Source organism: Rattus rattus, chromosome 15 (genome assembly GCF_011064425.1).
Source record: "Rattus rattus isolate New Zealand chromosome 15, Rrattus_CSIRO_v1, whole genome shotgun sequence".
Taxonomy (NCBI): domain Eukaryota; kingdom Metazoa; phylum Chordata; class Mammalia; order Rodentia; family Muridae; genus Rattus; species Rattus rattus.
Genome location: NC_046168.1, coordinates 71,024,031 through 71,039,263, shown reverse-complemented (window position 1 = coordinate 71,039,263; position 15,233 = coordinate 71,024,031). Strand labels below are relative to the sequence as shown.

Here is a 15,233-nt window from a genome sequence, read left to right as displayed (position 1 = left end):
CCCTAAATATGGGGCTTGGAGCAAACAGGAGCACTGGCCCTCCGCAGCCTCATTTCCAAATGCAGATTCGAATGGCATATGCTATTTTGGTGGTCTGGTTTGCTTCCACACATAGTGGTTTTTAGCAGGAGAGGAGGGATCTTGGCAGGGGACAGGTGTTAGGAGGGGAAGACATACCTGCGAGTCTTTGTTTCTAAGACACTGATGGTCCCATAACAAAGGGAAGTTTGGCTTTGCTCGCCTCCTTTGTTGGCTAGCAGTGTCCGTGTTAAACAGTGAAGTCCTAGATGTAAGACGGCTCGGCAGGAAAAGCCACAAGCTTAATGGCCTGAGTTTGACTTCCTCAAGTTGTTTTCTGACTTCCACACGCAGGTCACAGCAGTCTCCAACCCACCCATCTACACACATAGAAAACTAACTAAAGAAGTAAATAAATACAGCTTAATAAAAAAATAAAAAGAAAAAAACAAACCCTGAAACTTAGGCAGAGCCACATTAGTTCCTGCCCCACACCCGCCCCCTCCTGCGCAAAGGTCAATACTACTGCCTGTGTCCAAAATGACAGTCTGTGGTCACCTTAGGCTGGATGCTGACAGGGAAAATGCTGACAGAGAGAAAACCCACTCTCAGCATTCCTCAGAAACCTGTGAAATGGGTCTCTGCGTGCTAGGATGAGCCACTTCCCTCTGCCCCCCAGGCAGTGGTGAATGGGGTATCTGGTTCTCCATTGATATATACTACAGTGACATAGCAAAGCTCATGCTAACCCCCAGGCTCCTTTGGTCCCTATTAACATATACCTGTGGTGCACATCAAAGCCACTGGGTCCTCTTGCTAAGCCATTCCTCCACTATGCTAACTCCTGGGTTATTCAGTCTACAGGCATCCCTTCTAACCCAGTGGGTTTCCTTTATGACAAGTATATCATCTCTCTGCCACCCTGATAATAGTCACCAATGTACTATCCTCACCACCACGCATCCCTGGTAGCCATGACAGCCTTTGGGCTCCCCCAAATGCCTCTGGCTTTTTCTAGGACATGTGAGAGAGCCACTCAGCAGTTTTATATTTACAATAAACCGTCTTTGCATCTGTGTAGTGGTCCAGTTCAGTGGTTTCACTGGGTCCTCGCGCCTACTGGTTAAAGTTGCACATGGTCACTTGGTGGCCCGATCTATTCCTCGGCTAGGTTTGCTGTGACCCACACAGGGCTTAAGTTAGTTACAAACACTTTACGATTGGAACAGCCACTCGTGTCTCACCATAATGCTCGACTTGAATGTCCCATCTTACCTTCTCAGAGGGAAGTTGGCCCAGGTGATTCCAGGAGCCCATTAACTCATTCTTCCATTGCACTCATTCAAACAACAGGGTTGAGAACAGTGTTGAGCTCTTACTGTGCATGGAGGGAACCCATGGATATAAGATGTATACAGCACCTCTGCCGTCTAGACCTGGGCGTGCACCCTAAGCACCTAAGCTAAGGTGTGATGTGAGGAAGATAAGAAGTGAAGGGAAAGGAAGCTGGTAGAGCCAGAAGGAAGCTGCCACTCAAGAAATACGTCGCTCTGTGATTTAGCAGAGCGAGTTCCGTGTCATCTCAGGACCTTGGTCTCTCCATCTCTAGAAATGACCTAGTTGGCTCGGAAAATGAACTAGACTTTTCTAGGGCTGGCATTCATATGCTAAGACTCCATGATCAAGGAATGTCTGGCCGGACTATTCCGGAATTGTTCCACTGAATTCCAAGCAATCCCCCTCCCTTCTCTGGAGTCCCGGCCAGGAGCAGGCCTTAGAACTAGCGGCCACAGCGGGTCTGGGCTGCTTGCCTGGGGGCGGGGCCTTTTTCGGCGTCCCACCCCTCCACCTGGGGCTCAGCCCGGCAGATGTTACAACTTTTTCGCAGGCTCTTGGGCTGTGTCCCTTCCCAGACCCGCCCAGCCCGTGTCTCCCTCCCCTTCCCCCTGTGGGGTCCTGCCCACCTCCCAGCCTGAAGCACTGCTTTGCGGGGACACCGGGCGGGGTCAGAAGCTCAGCTAGGGGAATTGGGGGTCGGGGGAGGGAGGAGAAATGGAAAGCAGAAGCGAGGGAAATTAAGAAGCGGGAGGGATCGGGGTAAAAGGGAAGCAGAGAGTCCGGGGATGGTGGAGAACACTTTTGGGAAGCTTCCACTTCACGACTCGGGCTGGCCCGTCAGAGTTGGGGGAGAGGGAGCGGGGGCTGCGGGAGGAGGCTCGGCGCGAGCCTGACCTTCCCGGAGCGCCCTGCTGCCGGGCCGCGGATCCTGGACGAGACCCCCGGGGGCTCTCACTGCATCCAGGCGAGCGGGTGGGCAGGCGTTGCGCCCCTAGCGCGGCGGGCTCTAGGTCCTGGGAGCCCCGCTCGCCCAGTCCGGCGTCGCGATGCATGCCCTCTCAGGATTCTCCCTGGTCAGCCTACTCAGTTTGGGCTACCTGTCCTGGGATTGGGCCAAGCCCGGCCTTGTGGCTGATGGGCCTGCCGAGGCTGACGATCAGCCTTCGGCGGCTCCACCGCAACCTCCACACATTATCTTCATTCTCACCGATGACCAAGGGTACCACGACGTGGGATACCATGGCTCAGATATTGAGACCCCAACGCTGGACCGGCTGGCAGCTGAGGGCGTCAAACTGGAGAATTATTACATCCAACCCATATGTACACCTTCGAGGAGCCAGCTCCTCACTGGCAGGTAGGCATGGCCCAGACCCGTGGGATTGGGTGTCCAAACCCCTAGCACACCCAGTTGGTAGGTTACAAGCCCTGCAGAACAGCTCTCTCAGCATGGACGTGAGAAACACGTGTTACTGACTAGCTTTACCTGCAACATCTGTTAGGTCATCTATAAGTCCCTTGCCTTCTTTGGGCCTCTGTTTCCCCAACTCTCATATTTCAAGGCTTCTGATCATCTTTGAGACCTTCTCGAGTTCCACGGTTTGTTCCTTTGTTTAATTAGAGGAATCTTTGACTCTCATTTGAGTTCTGTGTATATTGACAGACATGGAATCAATTCAAAAGTCACTTAACTCTCAGTTTCCTGGTCCATAAAATGGACTGAAGGACAGTTTCTATCCTGAGAAGGAATAATGAAAGATGAATGAATTACATGTAACTTGCCTGGCTGTCAATAAATGACAGCCTCTGTCTGTATTACTGGAAAGATTTTGGTTCTATACTGTTGATAGCTCCATTTGGGAGAAAACCAAGGAGCTAGTAAGATGCAGAGACCTGTAGTCTGAGACTGGTTGCTTCACTTCTCCAAATCTCCACATTTTTTCATCTGAAGAATCCTCCCAAACTGTCTGAAGAGACCCCAGGAGTGTTGTGTCCTCTGTAGGGGGCTGCTCCCTGGTGGGGACTGGGGATTACCAGAGTAAAGGCTGGAAACAGAAGTTTGTGGAAGGCAAACTCCTTTTACTTAGAAAATCCCTGGGTTGGGCCGAAGTTAATCCTCTTTGGAGAGAGGCCATCGAACTTTGGGATCACTACTGAGATCTCAGGATCATGGCCCATCTCTCTCTGTTTCCTGGGTGGGACAATGAGGCATGGAATCAGGGGGAGGCAAGCTTGATGCTTCTGCCCAACTTTAGAGTCTTGTGAAAGAGAGGGTTGCGAAGTCAGATGCTGGGCTGGCAGCATGGAGCCTTTTCTCTTTCCACCTGTATTCTGTCTGCCTTTAGATCCAGGGAATGTGAAGAAGGAGGGGGTGGGGGGAGGTGGGAGGTTTGTGTTGCAGATGTGGCTTGGTAGTGGTGGCAGACCCTGGCATGGGACAGTGGCTAACACCGCCTCCCCCCACAAGAGGCAGGACAATCTGCATTTTGAGTTTTCCAGTTGATGTTTCTCTCCCCAGATCGATGTGACTTTGGTAAGCTGCTGAATGGGCATTTAGCGCAGCGCTCCAGGCTCTCACTGGTGAAGTTAACAGAGCATTACAGGGCTAGCCAGTGTCTGCCCTCCACCCTCTGCATCTACCTCTGCCTCCCGGACGCTTACTCCATGGCTTGGCATTTGCTTATGCAGCCAGTCCTGTTTGGTGTTGTTGGAGAGAGCCAAAGTTTCTTACGTTCGTTACTCACTGACAAATGGACTTTGGCAAGACTTAGCTGGCCCACCCACATTACAAATCCATGCTTCAGGCACCCCACCCTTAAGGGATTCTTCGCCTTACGGTGCTTCTCCTGTCAGTTCCAATCATCTCTCGGCTTGCCCAAGGCCGAGAGAAGCTGTATCATTCACAGGTTTTGTGTATGAGTTGAATAGACCTGGGTCTAAAGCAGTTCTACTGTTTTGCCAGCTGTCTGACTTTTGGTCACATGCTACACTTTGGAGGCTTCCGTTATTTGTAGAATGGAGATTATGGTAATATTTCGTACATGTTTTACAAGAGAGGTTTAGGTTGGTGAGATGTCTTAGCAGGTACAAGTGCTTCCTGGGTAAGCCTGGTAACCTGAGTTCAGTTCCTGGAATCCACTATGGAAAGAGAGCTGAGCCCAGAAAGCGGCCCTCTGACTTGACATGGGCATGTCTTGGCGTGAGTAGGCCCAAACTCATGCACATATAACACACACACACACACACACACACACACACACACACACACCTAATAATAAATAAATAAATACAATTAAAAACAAAAAGGAGGCTTAATAGTGCAGGTCTGTAATCCTGTGAACTATTTAGGAAACTGATATAGGAAAATTGAGAGTTCAGTGCTGTAGCCTGAGTTACAGAGTTCATTCAAGATCACCTTGTGAGGTTCTGGGTTAAGGTAAAAAGTAAAACAAACAAACAAAAAAAGAGCTGGGGATACAATACAACTAAATGGTAGAGTGCTTACAGAGCATGCTCAAAACTGGAAGTTCAACACACACACACACACACTCACTCACTCACAGTCACACACTCACTCACTGGGTTCAGGGAGAATTAAATGAGATAATGCCCTTCTGTGGCCCAAAGTCTTAAGAATGGCCTTAAGATAAGGAAAACAGTCTGGTGTCAAATACCAGACAAACTCAGCTGCCTAGGGGCAAGGACAGGTGTGTGGAATTCTAACTCCCTTGTGACATTCCAGGTGGCTTTACTTGCTACTATTAAAGACACTTCAAGCAGATCTCAGCAGCAGAAGATGTGGTACAAATGTATAAAGGAAACTCAGGAACCCGCAAGGCATCCACTGCTACATTGGCCTGGGGGAGGGCTTGAGCTCATAGCAGGTGTGGGTAGAGGGGGAGTGCTGGTCTCAGAAAGTCTGGGAGCAGGGCAGCTCTCAGGGATTTCCCAATCCGGACAGCTCATTCAAACTTGCAAACATCAACTGGTCCCAGGAGGGAGGAGGGAGGCAGACTACTTTTGAAAATGCTGCTGCTCTGAGTGTTTGGTTCTGTGTTCAGGTCTCAGCGCTGCCCTACTGCTGAGTGACCTTGAGCAAAGCCCCTTCTGCCCTCTGACCTTTGTTGGTGCTTTTTTCTTTTCTTTTTTAAATCGATGAAAAAAACCAAAAGAGGATTTAGTTCACTTCTGGCTTCCGAACCCTCTGAATTAATTCATTCATCATTCATTCATTCATTCATTCATTTATTCATTTGTTCATTCCACTAGTAAATGAGCAAGCTTTAAATATCACTGAGGTATTAGGAATACAATGACAATCCTATTCTATATTTCTGGGCCCTAGAACATAGACAATTGTAATCCTAGGGCCAAGTAGACTGTGAAGGTGTGTACCAAGTCCCTGCTGCAGGGAAGGAAGAAACAATGTAACAACTCTCTCCCTTAGAACCCAGAAACAATGTAACAACTCACTCTCTTAGAACCCAGAAATAATGTAACAACTCTCTCCCTTAGAACCCAGAAACAATGTAACAACTCACTCTCTTAGAATCCAGAAACAATGTAACAACTCTCTCCCTTAGAACCCAGAAATAATGTAACAACTCACTCTCTTAGGACCCAGAAATAATGTAACAACTCACTCTCTCTTAGAACCCAGAAACAATGTAACAACTCACTTTCTCTCTTAGAACCCAGAAACAATGTAACAACTCACTCTCTCTTAGGACCCAGAAATAATGTAACAACTCACTCACTCTCTTAGAACCCAGAAATAATGTAACAACTCACTCTCTTAGAACCCAGAAACAATGTAACAACTCTCTCCCTTAGAATCCAGAAACAATGTAACAACTCACTCACTCTCTTAGAACCCAGAAACAATGTAACAATTCACTCTCTTAGAACCCAGAAACAATGTAACAACTCACTCTCTTAGGACCCAGAAATAATGTAACAACTCACTCTCTTAGGACCCAGAAATAATGTAACAACTCACTCTCTTAGGACCCAGAAACAATGTAACAACTCACTCTCTCTCAGTGAGTTGTGAGAGACTACAGACAGGAGTACAGGGTCTCATGTACCCAGGCTCTGTGCTAAGTTTACAGCTTAGAGCTCAGGGATTCACTCAGGTCTGGAGTCTGTGTTGGGATGCAGAGCCTGCTCTTCCTACTAGCCATGTGAGTCACTGAGCTTTAACGGTTCCTTATTTGGGAGGTGGGAATAATAATATGTACGTCCTAGTTTGCGGTGAGGATTTGGAGAGCCGATTCAAAGGGAGCGTGATGCTGAACACACAGCAAGAGCTTTGTGTTAGCTCTTGTGGCTGTCATGCTCAAGCCTGCCTTGACTCTTCATGCACCAGCTTCCTGGCTGTGAGGTCCTGGGCAGTGACTTCACTGTTCTGAGTATTCCATCTCATCTATAACTTGGCATACCTACCTGCCTCCCAGATGTGATAATTTGAGGTAAAGTAGTGTAGGTGCTTAGCTCTCTGCCAGTATCTATTGCTTTTGTTACTCTTCTGGTTGGTGTCACTGGACTAGGGTCCATCTCAGGCTGCAATTAGAGGTTGCTTACTGAGAGCACTATGGTCTGTAGCTCACTTTTGTTTCCCCTATATCAATCTCTCACCCCCAGGTACCAGATCCATACAGGACTACAGCACTCCATCATCCGCCCACGGCAGCCCAACTGTCTGCCCCTGGACCAGGTGACGCTGCCCCAGAAGCTACAGGAAGCAGGCTACTCCACCCACATGGTGGGCAAGTGGCATCTGGGTTTCTACCGGAAGGAGTGCTTGCCTACCCGCAGGGGCTTTGACACCTTCCTGGGTTCCCTCACAGGCAATGTGGACTATTACACCTATGACAACTGTGATGGCCCAGGGGTTTGTGGTTTTGACCTGCATGAGGGTGAGAGTGTGGCCTGGGGGCTCAGCGGCCAGTACTCCACTATGCTCTATGCTCAGCGTGCAAGCCACATCCTGGCCAGCCACAGTCCCCAGAAGCCCCTCTTTCTCTATGTGGCCTTCCAGGCAGTACACACACCCCTACAGTCACCTCGAGAGTACCTCTACCGCTACCGCACAATGGGCAACGTAGCGAGGCGCAAGTACGCAGCCATGGTGACCTGCATGGACGAAGCTGTGCGCAACATCACCTGGGCTCTCAAGCGCTATGGTTTCTATAACAACAGTGTCATTATCTTCTCCAGTGACAACGGTGGCCAAACCTTCTCAGGGGGTAGTAACTGGCCCCTTCGAGGACGAAAGGGTACTTACTGGGAAGGAGGTGTAAGGGGGCTGGGTTTTGTCCACAGCCCACTGCTCAAGAAAAAAAGACGGACCAGTCGGGCCTTGGTCCATATCACAGACTGGTACCCAACACTGGTGGGTCTGGCAGGTGGCACTACATCCGCTGCTGATGGACTTGATGGCTATGACGTGTGGCCAGCCATTAGTGAGGGCCGGGCCTCACCACGCACAGAGATCCTACACAACATTGACCCCCTCTACAACCATGCCCGGCATGGCTCCTTGGAGGGTGGCTTTGGCATCTGGAATACAGCAGTGCAGGCTGCTATCCGAGTCGGAGAGTGGAAGCTTCTCACTGGAGACCCAGGCTATGGTGACTGGATTCCACCTCAGACACTGGCCTCCTTCCCTGGCAGTTGGTGGAACCTAGAGCGGATGGCCAGCATCCGCCAGGCTGTGTGGCTCTTTAACATCAGTGCTGACCCTTATGAACGAGAGGACCTAGCTGACCAGCGACCTGATGTAGTCCGCACCCTGCTGGCTCGCCTGGCTGATTATAACCGTACTGCCATCCCTGTGCGTTACCCAGCTGCGAACCCTCGGGCCCATCCTGACTTTAATGGGGGTGCTTGGGGACCCTGGGCCAGTGATGAGGACGAAGAAGAGGAGGAGGAGGAGGAGGAAGGCAGAGCTAGAAGTTTCCCCTGGGGTCGACGCAAGAAGAAATGCAAGATTTGCAAGCTTCGATCTTTTTTCCGTAAACTCAATACCAGGCTGATGTCCCACCGGATCTGATGGCTTGGGGTGGCAGGGAATCTCAGTTCCCTTCAGATACTGTCCCTTTGCTGGTTCTCAGGGAGAAGGCCAGGGTCAAGTCTTCATCTACAGGCATGTGGAGGAGGGAGGGCACAGAAGCCCTCAGCTGATTAGGGTGGGATTTGTGGTAGGGCACAAACCAGGCTGGGATGCCTGGGTCAGGGTCCTGCCTCTCTCTTGATGTGTTTGTTCTTTGCCCTCAGGTTACCTATTGCAGCATTCTGCCTCAGTCTCACCCCTAAGATGAGCTCTGGGGACTTTAGGACTCCAGTATACACCTGTGTCTGGAGCCATGGCTGACCTTGCCACCTTCCAGAGGACATGAGTTCATGACCTTTTTTTCAGGTTTCTGTGGTGCTCTTAGATATCAGCTGGAGTAGAGGCAGCTGGCTGCTCTGTTGAACAACTCAATGAGAACGGACAGTGTAGGCTCCGAGGATCTTTAGATTCCTGGAGCCTCAAGACTTGGGAGACTAGTAGAACTCTTTTTGTCCCCAGTGTCGAGGGCAAACTGGCTGGGCCCTGAGCCGCTGCATAGAGAGGGTGGGGAAAACAGCTATGAAAGGAGCCTTTGATTTGGCCTTGAACACAGTTCTTCCCCACAGGGCCTTGATTTCCCTACTTGCAAAAGTGTAGGGAAATGTTAGCCCCGGCCCTGCCTACCTCACGGTGCTTTAGAAAACTGGCCAAGCTGATGGTTGTGGAGGAGCCTGTGAACTTGATTAAAGTGCCGTTACCCAAAGGCAAGAGACGCTGGTCTGCGTGTGTGCCTGTGTGTCCTGGGGACCTGTGAGAGCTCACTGCTAGCAGAGGGAATAAAAAGGAAGGAAGGTCCTACTAAGGTTCACTATGTAGCTGCAGGCAAACCCCTGACCCTCTTTGGGTCTCAGTGTTTCTCTACAAACAGTGAATGATTCAAGAGTCCTTACTTCAGGTGGTTCTGGGCACCCCTGTGCACAATTGCATCGGGCGGAGGGGGGGGGCACAGGCTCAGTAGCATTGAGGAGGGGGTGGTGCTTGCAAAGCCTGCTAGCTGCATAGCACCGCTCCATCCGCACACTGCGTTCTGCATATCTCCCTTCAGGTCCCAGTCGGCGCAGTGTGTGTGTAGGCGAAGGCCCTGCTGTGAATTTTGAAAATAGTTATTTTTGTCACTGGCAAAGGAGGCCTGTTAGGACTCGTCAGCTTGTGGATGAGCGGGATGGGTGGAGTGGGGTGGGTGCGGTGCCATGGGGGGCTGCCACTGCTTGCAGGGCTGCATCACCCTGGCAGTGACTGAATCCTGCAGGAGGGTCTGGGCTGGGCTGCAGGAAGGACGTGACCATTGCATCCTAGACCTTTCCTTAGCCCAGAGCTTTATTTTTTTATTTTTTACCCTTAAGATTTATTTTTAATGATGCGTAGATGCGTGTGCTGGTGTGGGGGCATATATACGTGAGTAAAGGGCCCCCAGAGGCTACCGACATCAGACCCTCCTACAGCTGGAGTTACAGAGGGTGTGAGTTGTCCAATATGGGCACTGGAAAATGAACTGTGTCCTCCGAAAAGGCAGTGTGTCCTCTTCACTACCGAGCCACCATCTCTCCAACCCCTGTTCTCTTGCTATTTCTCCTCCACCTGTATGTTTTCCCTTCCTTAATAATGTTGATGCCCAGATGGTAGGCCCAGCAGAGGATAGGCAGAAGTCTCTGGGCTCCAGTGGCTGTCGAGTTTTTTTTTGTTTTTTGTTTTCTGTTCAGGAGGGAGGTTCTGAAGAAGATGCTGGCTAAGGTGGTATCTTAGTCTAGTGTATCCCACAGGGGCTATTCATAGTCTGCCCACTGCCCAAGACACTCTAGGCCTGCTGGGAACTGTTTTAACTCTGCCTGCTAGCTTGCCACACTGGCATACAGTTTAGGCTTCCCTGTAGACCCAGGCTTTAGAGAACTGCACGAGTACTTACCTGAGAACCCCTGCCTGCCAGGACTTTCCAACTTCCAGTCTTGTCATCCACTTTGCTTCTAAGGACCCCTTTAGGTCCACAGGAGCAAGACTGTAGGTAGTGCTTTCTGTTCTCCCTTGGATCCCAAGCTCTATTCCCTGAATATTCTATTCAATCTGGCCCCAAGATGTAAGGGATGATTGGTGGCTGAGGCTGGTGTCAGTTTCTGAAGTTTTGAAGAGAAGGATCGGCTCAAGCCCCACTCTGTTCAGTCTTCCATTCAATGCCAAACTCCATGAACTCAGAGTTCTCAACCCAGATGCCAGCATAGCCCAGAAACCACTTGAGTTTCGGTCTGAAATCAGGTCCTGAAGAACTAGTGGGCAACAGTATATAAGGCCAATAGTTTCTAGGGTATTGTATTGAGAGGTTCAGCTTAGCAGTCAGCGTGGCCACAACCTGTTCTCTACGGTGGTCCAGGTTCCCCCTTAACAAGCACACCCGAATCTTTACTACCTGCTGGTTCCCAGTTGGCGCCTGTCTTAGCATTACTATGACTGTGATGAAACACCATGACTAAAAGCAACGTGGGGAAGAAAGAGTTAATTTTTACTCAGTGTTCCGTAGAATGGTCCATCATTAAAAGCAGTGAGGGCAGAAATTCAAGCTGGGCAGGGACCTGGAGGCCAAAGTTGATGCAGAGGCCATCGAGGGATGCTGCTTATGGGCTTGCTCCTCGTGGCTTGCCTAGCCTGTTTTCTTATAGAGCCCAGGACCACCAGGCCAGGGATGGGACCATCCACAATGGGCTGGGCCTTTCTCCATCAATCACTAATGAGAACATTTCCTGCAGCTGGATCTTATGAAGACATTTTCTCAGCTGAGCTTCCCTTCTTTCAGATAATTCTAGCTTGTGTCGAGGCAACTTAAAACTAGCCAGCACAGCACCTCTAGGCTTGTGCTTACCTGGGTCCCTTTGGAGAGAACAGGGTGGAAGGGTACCCAGAGGCAGTCCCTAGGCTACAGGTCTTCAATAGGGCCCCTGTCTCTCTCTGGACTGGATTAGATGGCAGCAGACCTGTTAGCTAGAAGAGTGAGATTCAGGTGAGAGCTTGCTTTGGCTAGATCCCAGTTCTGGAGTCCTGGCCTCTAATGGCCAGCTCCCTAACAACCAACTAGAGCCATATACCTGTGTCCCCTCTTCTTCCAGGCACTCCTGGCTTCCCTAGGACACAGGCTAGCATCCTGGCAATGCCAGGAAGGGGCACAGCTGGGACAGAGCAATGCTCAGGGAGTCAAGAACTCCAGGCTGTTGGAACTGCCCGCTACCAATGTGTGGACCTGTTAGAGAGTAGTCTCTGCCCCTTGGTTCCCAGCTCTAAGGGATATGTGTCTCCTAAAGGCTTCTCAGCTTGATATGAAGGCCTAAGAACAGGGCAGGAGTGGTGAGGTCACACAGACCTGGATCTGGTCCCTGGGTCTGAGACTTTATGGTTCTGTAGAGTGGGATCAACACACCTATATTTACTGCATTGCTGTACAGTCCAAACTGGCTCTGACGTAACTGCTTCATGTCCTTGGGGGTCCAAAAGGAGTATTTTGCCCCTGACCTTTCTGGGAGGGAATGAGATGGGGAAAGCCCTATCTCCAGCTATCTTAGCGTAGGAACTGAATCCCCATCTGCAGGGTGTGCATCTCTGCTCCCCTCAGGGAGAGTCTCTGCGTGGGGCACCTCAGGGCACAGTGCTTCTTCCCTTTCCTCCTCTCTTAGGCCTGGCGTTTACTCCACGTACTGCCCTGACTCAGTTGTTCTCAACTCAGACCCTCACAGCATCTCTCCTCTTTCCTGGCCCACTTTCTGCTCAGCCTGCCCCCAACTTTTGCTGCCCTTAGTGGGACAGGTCTCATGGGGACCATTCAGATGGCACGTTTTTGTGTTTTGTGTTTTTTTTTTCCTGTGGTGATTTTCTGTGGTGGTGGTGTGTGTTCAGGCCCTGCAAGACCCTGTGACATTTAGCATATGCATGAGAGCACACGGAGAAGCTATCACAGGGTGATTAGGGTTGTAATCCTCTCACCCATCCTTCCCTTGTCTCCTGGAACTCAGCCCAGACTCCTGTCCCTCCCATTGACACGAGCCAATCTCTTTCCGGTTTTGCCAGTGCTGGCTCAGCAAACTCCAGGGCTCCCACCCCTGGCCATCAGCCCTTGGCACACAGGCTTGTGCCTGAGTGCTGCACACGTGTTGCAGACGGGGTACACGTGCTGGACTGTTATGCCTACTGTGGCCCCGGGGTGTGGGAAGTCTGGCAGAACCAATCCCCTTCCTCCCGCCCTAATGCAATCATCAGCGTATTCTCTCATTGCCACCCAGGCATGCTTGACTCCTTGATGCTGGCCACCACTAGGCACAGCTGCCAGCTTTGTGGGCATGGAGGATGTGGCGAATCAGTGGTCATGCCTCCTCGGTGGAGTGGCAATTGCACTCAGTACGCAGGTGTCTATGACATGGCAGTGCCCACATCCCCGATGTAGTCTCTAGACCCATCTAAAGACTAGATTTAGTTTCTAGAAGGTCCTAAGAGGTATGCACCCATGCAGGTGTAAGACAGATCCCCACAGGGTGCTTCTGTCCACTATCAGGTGGGTTTAAGGTCCTAGGACCTGCCTATCCCTTAGCCCTGCATGCAGGAGAGAAAGGCGTCAGTGAGAGAAGGGATAGAGATGGAAGGACGCCAGGGAGGAAGGAAAAGGGCATGAGTAAAAAAAGAAGGAAAGGAAGCTAGAAGCATGGAAGGATAAAGATGGTGACCACAGTGGAGTTAGGACCCCGTGGTCCCTGTCAGAGACAGGCAGCTGTCAGGCAGTCTGTGTCTTCACATGCCTCTCTGAGCCCCCGGGGCTCTTCTAAATGCTTTGCTAGTCTCTGAGCCAAGCACTGCATATCATCTGTGGGGAGTGACAGGCCAGCACTGGTCCACGAGGATGGCTACTTCTGTTCACATTTCCATGGTTACAGCCTCAGAACATTCCTCTTAGAGCTTTACTGATTTTAAAGCAGTTACCAATACCCTCATCCCCTAATAAGTGAGGGTCCCAGTGCCCCTCCCTTAAAGTCCTTGCGGAATTTACTGCAGATAAAGCCAGCACCAGGCAATGTCTAAACTGTGAGGTAACCCCCAGTAAGGTCTCAGAGATCAGTGCCCCAGAGAACGTCCATGGTTCAGGGAGGAGTATGAGGAGAAAAGAGTTCTAGTTCCTTAATAGTTTCATCTGTATCAGCCACTGTGTTCATCTTGTTCCAGCCACAAAACTGCCTTACTGGTAAGGAATATTATTTACCCAGTTTTGCACTTGAAGAAGTCCAGAGAAGTTAAGACATTGATTCAAAATCACAGTCTGTAAGTCAGTTAGCCACTGATCATTGATTGACACTGTTTCCCCTGGGCAGTGGCTGGGTGGTCCCAGGGATCCCCTTAGAATAGTGGTTCTCAACCTGTGTGGGTCGTGACCCTCTTGAGGGGAGAGTGTCGAAAAACCCTTTTACAAGAGTTGTCTAAGACCATTGGAAAAAATAGATATTTGCATTATTTTTCACAACAGAAGCAAGATTATAGTTATGAAGTAGCGACGAAAATAGTTTTATGGTTGGGGGTCAGCACAGCATGAAGAACTGTATTTAAGGGTTGCAGCATTAGGAAGGTTGAGAACCACTGGGCTAGAGGATCTGAATCAGGAATATGGACGTATGGCTCAGCTCCACTCCTGCCTTCCTCTGGTACCTCTAGCCTTGGCCATGGTGTTCTGTGCCTGCCTGCTACCCACCAGCTGTGCGGCCCTGCAAGCATAGGCCTTTCTGCTCTGCTCTGAATTACCACGTTGGCGGCAGAAGCGGGAAGCGCATTGTGCGCAGAAACAAAACAGAGTGGTTTTTCTTTTTTGTTTGAAGGTGGTAATGGTGCAATTAGTGGCTAAGCCATCACCCCCCTCCTCCCTGGCTTGCCTCCCTCCTTCCTCTCCACCTCCTTTCTTTTTCTTTCCTGAGAAAAGTGGCTGAATTGGAAAGATCTCCCGTCAATCTTTCTTTCACTGACTCAGGAAGAGGGATAGAGGGCCCCCTAATGTTTCTAGGGTCCTTGAGCCTCAGTTGGGTCAGGTGCTTGTTGGTACCACTATGTCCCCATAAGTGAGGTAAGCAGTACAATGATTTGTGGATTCTGAGGAGCACATTGGAAAGAGAGAGAACTTGCACTTCCAGGTCCTTTTATCTGTCCCTTGTTCCCTGGGGCAAATGCCGGCTTGAGACCATGAGACCTCTGCATGGTCACCTGTGAATGGAGGTCTATGTGTTCAAGAGCAAACGGTGGTGTGGGAATGCTCACGGACTCACTTTAAAACTTCTTGTTTTTTTGCCTTCTGGAAACTGAGAACCCTTCCGGTTTTCCTACTTCGCAGAATCCATTTATGGCCTTTGGCCATTCCATCTTCCTGGGGGTCTTCTGCTAGGGCGACCACCTCCCAATTTTCTAGGAAATTAGATGGGGCTCAGAGAGCTTCCTCAGTGATTTGCCCAGGGTCACATGGTAAATGTCAGGGCTAGAACTTGAACTCAGATTACTAGTCTTAAATTCCATGCCTTGGGGGCGTGATTTGTGGCTGCCAGTGTGGTTGATGTACACAAGTGAACTCATTAGGGAAGAGGACCAGTGAGTTTGGGAAAGAAGACTCCAGGGCAGGGTATATCCATGCCACTGGCCCAGCCCTGGGGGTGGGGGTGGGGGGGGTTGAGTCCGGCCATGCTCACCTCATTATAGTTGCCTCTCCCCAGTCCTACCTTGATGGGAAGCACAAGCAAAAACTGGGACATGAGCCCCAGGAGAC

The 15,233-nt window shown here is 50.4% G+C and overlaps 1 protein-coding gene across 1 annotated transcript; it reads left to right on the top strand.

The window, feature by feature from the left end:
• The first annotated feature begins 2,402 nt into the window (after positions 1-2,402).
• Positions 2,403-9,187, top strand: Arsi (arylsulfatase family member I). Its single transcript, XM_032885733.1, has 2 exons — positions 2,403-2,713; positions 7,000-9,187. The coding sequence occupies exons 1-2, from the start codon at positions 2,403-2,405 to the stop codon at positions 8,408-8,410; spliced, it is 1,722 nt and encodes a 573-aa protein (XP_032741624.1). The 3' UTR covers positions 8,411-9,187.
• Positions 9,188-15,233: the final 6,046 nt, after the last annotated feature.